This window comes from Podarcis vaucheri (genome assembly GCF_965113315.1).
Source record: "Podarcis vaucheri genome assembly, chromosome: 6".
In the NCBI taxonomy this organism is placed as follows: domain Eukaryota; kingdom Metazoa; phylum Chordata; class Lepidosauria; order Squamata; family Lacertidae; genus Podarcis; species Podarcis vaucheri.
The window spans coordinates 87,779,896-87,790,060 of NC_138764.1; the positions used below are offsets into that span (position 1 = coordinate 87,779,896).

The 10,165-nt window shown below is 48.6% G+C and overlaps 1 protein-coding gene across 1 annotated transcript; it reads left to right on the top strand.

Annotated features, from left to right (window-relative positions):
* Nucleotides 1-3,907: 3,907 nt before the first annotated feature.
* Nucleotides 3,908-8,983, top strand: SNAI1 (snail family transcriptional repressor 1). Its single transcript, XM_082227203.1, has 3 exons — nt 3,908-4,151; nt 5,116-5,631; nt 7,718-8,983. The coding sequence occupies exons 1-3, from the start codon at nt 4,073-4,075 to the stop codon at nt 7,897-7,899; spliced, it is 777 nt and encodes a 258-aa protein (XP_082083329.1). The 5' UTR covers nt 3,908-4,072; the 3' UTR covers nt 7,900-8,983.
* Nucleotides 8,984-10,165: the final 1,182 nt, after the last annotated feature.

Here is a 10,165-nt window from a genome sequence, read left to right on the forward strand (position 1 = left end):
TGTGAGTGAGAGAGAGATACCCAGTCATTATCTGTGGCAGTCCCCAGGTTGTGGAATTCCCTCCCCACCAAAATGCAGTTGGCATTTTCCTTGCAGCTCTTTCAATGTATACAGAAGATCCAGCTCTTTACCCTGGCTTTTGACCCTTGAGATACTGTCTGTATTTTAGGACCCTCTCTAGTTGTGATTGGAATTTGCTTAAATCTGCTTTTAATACTGTGTTTTTTGTTGCTGTAACCCACCCAGGGACCTTCGTGTGAAGGGCAGTTAATAAACTGAAATAAATAAATCAGAAGACTGCAAGCAGGACTCAAGTGCAACAGGGCTCTCCTTACCTGTGGTTCCCAGCAAATAGTACCCAGAACAGAACACTTGATAATACAGGTGTATTTAATTGATTAGTTATTAACTACAGTGGTACCTCAGGTTAAATACTTAATTTGTTCCGGAGGTCCGTTCTTAACCTGAAACTGTTCTTAACCTGAAGCACCACTTTAGCTAATGGGGCCTCCCGCTGCCACCGTAGCACGATTTCTGTTCTCATCCTGAAGCAAAGTTCTTAACCTGAAGCACTATTTCTGGGTAAGCGGAGTCTGTAACCTGAAGCGTATGTAACCTGAAGCATATGTAACCCGAGGTACCACTGTAACTCAGAAATAAGTGGTTGGCTGACCTACATTTTGCGTCTCTTGAATGATTCAGAGGAACTTTTTCTAGATGGGATATAGAAGTGTAACTGGGTTTTGATAAAGCTCTCAGAACTTGTCTGCTAGAAAAATGCATTAGAGGTTTTGTTTTGTTTTGTTTACGCTAACTGCTTTCTAAACCAAGCTAGTGAAACCTATGTTAGCTCCTGCAATAGAAGCATTTTAATAGGCCCATGCCTTGCTTAAACCACAAAGGGTCACCACAAACTCATACAAAGAGCAGACTCACTGAAATTACTAACTGTATACTTTTCAAGCTCCAAGACAAGTCTATTTCTCAAATAACTGAACCATCTTTTTCATTCCATTGAAAACATAAAAATGCTATGCAGGGGGGTTGGGTGCCACTGAGAATGCATTGTCTGGACAAGTTACCCGAACTCTCAAAGGCATGAATTGTGATGTTGCAACCAACTTGCAGCTTCCTCTGCAGTCAGTGGGCAGTTCAGAGAAGAGGGTTTCCTGGGAAGAGGGATTCACTGTTAAACCACTCTAAGCATTGTAGCTGTGTGAGGGCACCAAGGCTCTCCTAACAACTCTCAGCACCCTTAGCACACAGCAGTTCCCAGGATTCTTTGAAGGGGGGAGCCATGGCTGTTAAAGTGTTATCATAGTACAGTAAATGCATAGTGTCGATGTGACCATTTACTTGGGCTTTGATGAAAGGATGCATTTCCTGCGATTCCTGGAGAGGGCACTGGTGTCCTAGTAGAATGAGGAAGAACTACAGAAAGCAACCAAAAGTTCCCTGCTTCATAAATGTCATTGGCACATCTTTTACAGTTAGTGCTGAGTTGTTTCAATAAATGAACAGTCCCCTTTGATAGTAAATACAGGTTGTTCCCAGGTGTCCGTTTATTGAGCATTTATCCTGATTTGTTTGCAGGGAGGCTGCATGCTGCTGTATCAAACAGGCAAAAACTTTTGTGCATCTCCCTGTCACTTCCCTTATCATAGAAGGTGCTACCAGACTATTGCTATTTTGCAGGGAAGTTTCACTGGCAAATTGCAGGTTCCAGAGCTAAGATGCCCTCAGAAGTGTGGATTAGGAATTTATTAATGCACTATAATGTAACCTCCCTGCACACAAATCAAAATGAGTATTCAAAAGTCAGCCGGTGTCCTATAACACCTCCCCCCCCCAAGCTTTGGGCACTTCCAAGATGTCACCATTTTCAGCTGAATTTGATCACACTGACTTGCTGGCTCAGGTTGCACAATTATAGTTGATTGGGAGGTCTTGTGCAACAAAGCTGTTTCTCCCTAAATATCAAACCTTTTCAAAGTAATAAAAATGTACATTCGAAAGTGTGAACTAGCACTTGCATTGGTGTAACATCATCTAACCTCGCTGCAAAAAATAAATAAATCTGAATTGAAACTCATCAAATAGCAAACTTCAAGAAACCTCCTTGAAAACTAATCAGAACAGTTGCTCAATAAGCAGGTTTTCTGGAGCCCCTTTGTGCAAACAAATCAGAGGGCATGCTCTGAAAGCAGGTTGATTAGAAGCAACCAAAGAGCCCTGACGGCGTGGGGGGGGGGGGGAGGCCGGTTGTTTGTCGCGCAAAAGCACTAAATAAACTTTAGGTGAACAACCTGAATTTGCCTGTACGCAGTGGCGTAGCGTGGGTTGTCAGCACCCGGGGCAAGGCAAGTAATTTGCGCCCCCTAACCCGTGGATTTGCGCCCCCTAACCCTAACCCCCAGATGTTGCGCCCGGTGCGGCCGGCCCACCCTGCACCCCCCACGCTACGCCACTGCCTGTACGTATGTGAATCCCACCCTAAAATAACCAGAGGCTGTGAAGTCCAAAGTCAAACGTTCCAGCCAAACCGAGACCCTCACTATTTGTCTTGATCAGAAGCTGGCAGTATAGAAGTTCTTCCTGGGAACTGTGTGAAGCTGTGCGCAGATATTTTATATACAGTACTGGGCAAAAAGTGATGCGTTATTTTGGCGGGCGTGGTGCTAGGAAAGGAAACAGCACTTTCTTTGCCACCCGCTTCTCTCCTGCTCTGTCTTGGCTTAAAGGGCTGTCCTGATCTACCCACGCAGCTACACGGCTCTTGAGAGTTGTCGGGGGGAGGGAAAGGCAAGCTCTGGACCGGGGAAGAGGGGACAGGCCGAAGGAGCCAGGCCCACCTCAGCCAAGAGCCTCTCTGCACAGGCTTTGGAATGCGGACGGAGCGAAGGGGAAGGCAGGTGGCAAGCGGCAGACGCGTGCGGGCATGCCCGGAACTGGAAGCCGGGAACACGTGGCTCCAAATCACTGCAAGGGAGTGCGCGGAGCGGGCGCGGATGCCCATAGGCAGAAGCAGGCAGCGCTGGATGAAAAAACGGGGTTATTGGGAAGGTGGGGAGGGGAATCTACGCGCGCACACCCGGACGGATCTCCCTCAGTGAATATGGTTGCCAAGCAAGTCTGCGGACGATGCGCGTTTCTCACATCTCCCCTCATTGCCCTTGGTTTGGATTAGACGAAGGGGGAAAGGCAGTTGCAGCTTGCACGCCTCTCTCCGGGGGCGCCACCCCTTTGCTCCTTGCAACCCCCAGAGACTGTCGGAATATTCTGAGCAACCCCCCGGCCCCCATCACACACTACTCAAGGGAGGAAAAACTGCAAACTGTTGACGCACAGCCCTTGGGTAGGGTTAGCACAGGCAGCGCCCTAACAGCTGCATCCGAACCGCGCCTACTCAGAAGTAAGTTCTCTTTAAGTTCCGTGGGTCTCCGGCTGAAAGCGCTGTTAGGTTGGATGTTCTTCGGAATAAACGGGTGTAGCCAATGCTGCAAATACCAGGCACGCTTATTACTTAACTATAGGTCTCAGTGAAATCAGTGGCGTTTATTCCTCCCCCCCGCAAAAGCAACCCCGACGGCCATGAAAGCTTGCGCCACACCGGCCTATCTTGTCACCCCTACAATTCCCCGGGTGTCTCTTTTCTTCCCTCGCTTTCATGAGCCAAACCCACAACCTGGCTGGATCAGCCCCTTTTTGCCAGCTTCTCTCCGCCCCAAGCGTCCCGCGGCTCCGACGGACCCCGATCCTAGCCAGTGCGCTTCGCTCGGGGAGCACCTGCTAGAAAAAGCCGAGCCTCCGGACCCCTCCCTGCCTCTGCCCATTGGCTGCCAAGTGACACCGGGGGGCGGATCCGCCTCGCCCCCTGCCGCCCAGCCCGTATTTAGCCGGTGGCGCTGGCGCTTTGGCCGCTTAGCTCGCAGCACGCCGACTGGTCGCGTCGAGGTTTAGTTTCTTTTGCAGTCTTCCTTTAGAAACGCACCGAGGGCATCGCCACTCCCGACCTCCGCAGTGCTTGGATTGGGATTGGAGCCGCCTCGGCGCCGCCAGACTCCCCAGCAAGATGCCGCGCTCTTTCCTGGTGAAGAAGCATTTCTCGGCCAGCAAGAAGCCCAATTACAGCGAACTGGAAAGCCAGACTGGTAGGCGCGCTGCACCGGGTGGGGAAGGGATGGACCAGAAGGAGGAGAGATGGCGGCGCTGAGCGCTGAGCCAGTTTGGGGGGTGGACGGGGGGGGGACTGCCAGGCGCAATTTGGTGCGCCCAGGGCGGGCGAGCGCACGTGGACGCACGGAGAGGGCGTGAGCCTCGGGTCATCCGAGCGCTCGGTGGGTTCCCCGGTTGCTTCAGGGTTAAGCATGGATGGGTCGATCGCTAAAACTTAAGCGGTATATCTGTTGGGGGCAGATGAGCGCCCGCGGCGCCGCGCTGAATCCGCTGCTATGGCAGGGAGATGTTAACTGGTGTTTCGGCTCTTTCACGTCTCCAAGGTTTGGCGGTAACTTTCTGCAGTTGGCTGAGAGTCAGTCCCGTTGGACACGGTGTGGAGACTTGTTTAGCCTCCACGGTTAAGTTCTAGACCGGGGAGGGAGGACTTGCTGGACTACAGCTCCCATCGCCCCTGAGTATAAAGTTATGGTGGCTGGGGTTGATGGGAGATGGGAGTCTCAACAACCACTGGAGGCCACAGCTGCCCTAGCCCTGGTGCAAACTTAGTGATGCTGGTGCTCCCTAGGCTACTTGAGTTTACGGCTTGCTTCTGAGTCATGCTGTGTGAGTAACCTAGTTGTGGCGCTGTCCTATACCTTGAAGAAAGTTGGTTTTGTTTTCCAAGTACTGGGAAACAGGTGGCGCTGGGAGAGCTAAGCCATCAAATAGCTCAGTTGGCTAGAGTGTGGTGCTCATAGCGGCAAGGTTACAGGTTCGATCCCGGTGTGGGACCCAGGACTAGTAGACGATCCTCAGGGTCCCTTCCAACTCTACAGTTCTGATTCAAGGAGGGTGGGGAATGTTGTGGGTGAGGAAGGATCCAGCACCTGCCTAACTTGTCTCCAGTGCTGCATGCTCTCTTTATAACCATTGGCTTTTTAAAAAATCTCTTTGCAGTGATCGTCTCCCCGTGTTTTTATGAGAAGTACCCCATCTCTGTCATCCCCCAGCCTGATCTGCTGAGTGCTGGTTCCTACTACCCTCCACTTGTATGGGACACAGGGCTGCTCTCCAATTTCTTCACCTCTGAGCCGGAGTACAAGAAAAGTGCCACTTCTCCACCCAGCCCTGGTTCCAAACCTCTGGACCTGACCTCCAGCGAAGAGGAGGATGGCAAGACAACCTCTGACCCGCCCAGCCCGGCTTCTTCTGCCACCGAAGCGGAGAAATTCCACTGCAGCCAATGCAACAAGTCCTACTCCACCTTTGCAGGCCTTTCCAAGCACAGACAATTGCACTGCGACTCCCAAGCCAGGAAATCTTTCAGCTGCAAAAACTGTGAGAAGGAGTATGTGAGCCTGGGAGCTCTCAAGATGCACATCCGAAGCCATACCCTGCCCTGCGTGTGTAAAATTTGCGGCAAAGCCTTCTCCAGGCCTTGGCTCCTGCAGGGCCACATCAGAACGCACACCGGTAAAGCCATTCTTCTGTTTGTTTCTGGTCACTCTTATCTCTTCTCTCACCCCAGCCCCCCTCCTTCTCTCCCCCTTGCTTCCAACCTGATTCAAGTCAACACTGCATGCAGTTTATCTAGGAGATAAGGGATTCTCTCTCTCTGAAAAAAATTACTTGCTAACCAACATTTCTGAGCAAAATCCACCTGCAATCCCTCCCAAATTCAGTTCCCTATTTGCAAACAATGCACGAGAGCAGATTTGCACATTGGGGGCTCCTGTTCATAGGAGATTGTTGGTTGCTTTTATTCCAACTCCACACAGTGAAGCAATTATCTGATTAGTCCAGCATGTACCCCAATCCCTCCTCCCTTTCCTTTTCTTTCCATGTGGCTCATCCTGGCACAGTGCAGTGTGCACTGTGCTCTGGGCCCGTGGCGGGGAGGAAGTGATCCGTATCACGTTACTGTGCCCGCAAACTTGGCATGCACACCCACCCTGTCGGCTCAGCAGGCTGCTCAGTCATGTGAACTGTCCTTGAGTCACTCTTGCACAAAGGGGCACTCTGACTGGAAAGGGCTTTGCACCAGAGAGCCTCGCAGTCCAACGCTGCAGGCATGTGTAATGTCAACACAGAGGCTGGGGATGGGCTCTAATGAAGTGCTCTCCTTGGGGGTTTAAGCAGGAGGCATTTCCTTCCTTACCCCCACCTTCTCTCTAGCTCCCTGTATTCCAAGGATGAGCGAGGTGTTGCTCAGGGGGGGCTTGTGGAGGGGAGAATAGTGCTTTTAATTGCTTCATTTGAACACAGCTCTCATCCCAAAGGGCTTCCCTCTGGCACACAAATCCTCCCCTTCAAGGAGACATAAGCTTGCTTCCCTGCACAAAAGCTGCTGTTGGGATGCATCATTCCAGGCCTTGTTGATTTGCATTGTTCCACTAATGGGTAACTGCTGGAGGAGGAGGAGGGAAGTACCTTGGAAAGGAGGGGGGAGAGGGAAAGAGAGAGGTGACCTGTCAGCCCAGGCAGGTGCTTTTAATGTAGCCATGCTGCTTTCCCCCCTGGTGCACCTGTTACTGTATCGCCCCAGGCTGAACACCAGACTCCACAGCTGCCAGGCTGTGGAAGCGCTTTTAGCTTTTAATCCAAGGAGTATCACATTCACAATGCATCTCCCTCCAAGCCGGCCTTTGTGCCTGTTGCCCGGATAGTTTAATTGTTACTTGGTGCTGATTTCACACCCTCTTAGAGGTTTCTAAAGATGTTGCCTGAAGGAAGCCAGAAAGACTTAATTGTGCTTTTTTCCAAATTGAGCACGCCTGTTTGTTAGTTCCAAAAGAACTTCTCTGACAGGAATTCATCCTGTTTAGTCTTTTCAGCATGGAAGAGTTTGAAGCGGATGGTGCAGGGCCTGGGGGGGGGGGGTGGAGGGAAGGAAGGAGTGGAGAGCAGGGAAGCCGCTCTGGGAAGGATATAGCTATACTTGGATCTGTGAAGCTTCCAGGGCGGCCAGACTGATGCAATTAGTGCTTTGCGTTTTGCACAGCTCACAGTGAGCCAACAGATGAGATAATTTGCATGTTGCACGATGCAGAATTATTATTTTTTATTCTGTCAAACGAGACTTCTGAATGACTTACCTGTTGGCGCAAATGCCCACTGCTCTGCATGTTTACTCAAAAGTTAAGTCTTGCTATGGTTTATAGAGCTTACTTCCTGGATCAATTTGTAAATTTACTGAAACTGAAGTCCCATCCATGGTCAAAATCTAGCCGATGGGAGAGAGAGAAGCATTTGTCCCCTTGAAGTCAGGAGCTGAGAAGTGCTTAGCTTCCAATGATGCTCTCCTCCTAACACCTGATCCTTAAGCCATTTAAATGGAAATAAATTCCACCGGAATTGGTAGGAACTAATTTCCCTCTGCTTCAACCTGCTTACAAATGGGTTGACTATTTCTTACCTGTTTGATCCTGGGTACCTCATTTAAATATACATTAGCTTGGCTTCTTGTTACCTGTTTCTTCAAACCATTAAACTTGCAGATGCATGGGCCAGTCTTGGAACTTCGGGTTTAACGGGTTCCCTTCTACTTTTGTCTCCATAGGTGAGAAACCGTTTTCCTGCACACACTGCAACAGGGCCTTTGCTGACCGCTCCAACCTCCGCGCCCACCTGCAGACTCACTCGGATGTCAAGAAGTACCAGTGCAAAACCTGCTCCCGGACTTTCTCCAGAATGTCACTTCTCCACAAGCATGAAGAAACGGGCTGCACTGGGGCGCGCTGAGAGATCTTCCCTCTTGCATCTTAGGAAAAGAAGAAGCAGAAAAATGCTACAGACTCTCCTCCATGCCAATTGCATATATTGTAACTAGCGCCTCTAGGAATATAGTTTCTCCCATTTGAGTTCAGCTGCCAGGGCAAAACTTGTCTTCTACCTGCTTCAGGCCTCGCAGTGACATTCAGAATACTTCTCCCTCTCCCTTTGGTTTTAAAAGTCTGGTTCCGCACTCCCTGGCCATGGCAGAATGCTTCTTGGTTAAGCAGAGTGAGGCTGGTTTGCAAAAGCAACAAGCATTCTGATGTTTTATTAGTGTAAGGACTGTTCAGAAAGTGTTCAGCATCTCCCAGTATTGAGCCTTACACCTAGCTGGCCTGAAGGACCACAGTATTTTTTTTTATTATTTCTGGGGGTGTTGGGGGAAGAAAAAATAATCTGCTGTTAACTGTTGACCCTGAATTGATATGCCCCTCAAGGAGGACAAAAGCAAAGTGTTCCCAACAACCCCCACTCAATTCTCTTTTGCTCTAAGCGTTGTATATACCCCCCCCAACACACCCTCCCAAGAAGGTGTAACTATGCAGTAATACAGTATTGCATTAGCTCCGAGGCAGCTGCTTCCACCACCAGCACAATGATAATTTGCAATGCCTCAAAGATTAACAATGTCTATAGAAGGCACTGGGTAGCCATTTCAAACAAGACTCCTGTTTACAGAGCAGCTATGCACTCAAGCACCTGTTAATATGACTTCTTTTAACAACTGCTTTTCAAAAGAACTGTGACTAATAGCAGGCACTTGTCAGGCGATACAATAGCAGCCTGTGTAGAGAGGCTGCCCATTGACAGGTGTGTGCCAAAAGAACTATTTATGGTTATTGACAGGTGCCTCCTGAATGCATCTTTCTTTTGTACATTGTTTCCACATCATAAACAACAGGAAGAAAAAAAAGAGAAAAGGGTATGTTTACATTTCAAAGGTACACTGGTATTTATATATTTTTGTGCCACGATTTTATACTGATTCAAAACTTTTTTATATATAATTATATACAATTTATTGATATTCAATAAAATGGTTAATTTATAATCTGGTCTTGTGCTATTACTCTGCTTTCTGGGGACTTGTATTCCAGTGTAAAATCGCATGCTTTAACGCTGCAGAAGTTAGCTGTGATTACATCCCTACAAGTTAGTCTTGACTAACCCAAGTCTCTGCTAACTTGTTCTGTTATAAAAACAGGGTGAAAAATCCACAGCTAGGAAGTAATGAATGAAAAAACTCCTATGCGTTTCTTATTCATTTCAGTAAGGCTGGAAGAAAACGTGCCAAATATATTGAGCGCCACATTAGTAAACAACGTATTCAGGAAAGCCTACCCACTGTGCACTGTTCCTTGATAGTCATTTTGAGCTATTGCACTGATGTAAGCTAACATTTGAATAGACAAGAGCCATCAAAGCTGGCATTGCATGTTCCGCTCAGGAAAGTGACAATTTCCGGTCTTTGGTTAAATGTCCATCTTATGAAACACCTCTTCACTGAAACATAGGGAGGGCAGACAGTGGGTGACCTTGCCTTCCCTATATGAAGTCATAGCCATAGGGTCTTCTTCCAAAGATATCGATACCCCTGCCCTTTATTGATTGTAGCAATTGTATCCCACCTTTCTTTCAAAGAGTGTAAGGTGCTGTACAAAGTTATCCTCTCTCCATTTTTCCCTCATAACAACCCTGAGGGGTAGGTGAAGCTGAAAAACACTGAATGGCCCAAGGTCACCCAATCAAGGATTTAGCCTTGCTACCTTGCTTTTTTCCTTTTGGAGCCAGCTTGCCCCTGGGCTGAAGACAAAAGCTGCCATGTCTTATATTTTTTCCCTCCTATAACTTGCATTATGCAATCCCTTTCCCCGATGAGCGTTTTTTGCCAGATATTAGTGCTTTGTCTAGACACTCTGACAATGGGACCTCTGCCATTTCCCTTGGAAAATAATTCACAGCTTTTAGCAGGTTTCACAAGTGGAAGGATTTCCATGATATCCTGGTGAAATTTATGCATCTTGGAATTGCGCTAGTGGGAAGGATTCTTTTGGAAGTATGCAGGTGTGTTGCTTGCTAACAACTCTTGACATAGAATTGTTGAGTTGGAAGGGATCCCTGAGGGTGATCTAGTCCAACCCCCTGCAATGCATGAATCTTAACCATAACACTTGAGGCCTGAAGCTTGGATCCATTGGTTTGTGTCCTGCCCTCCAGAGCAGAAGCTTTCTGG

Coding starts and splice junctions, on each gene's coding strand:
- SNAI1 (XM_082227203.1), top strand. CDS start 4,073: ATGCCGCGCTCTTTCCTGGTGAAGAAGCATTTCTCGGCCAGCAAGAAG. Junction 4,152..5,115: donor CGAACTGGAAAGCCAGACTG/GTAGGCGCGCTG, acceptor ATCTCTTTGCAG/TGATCGTCTCCCCGTGTTTT. Junction 5,632..7,717: donor CCACATCAGAACGCACACCG/GTAAAGCCATTC, acceptor TTGTCTCCATAG/GTGAGAAACCGTTTTCCTGC.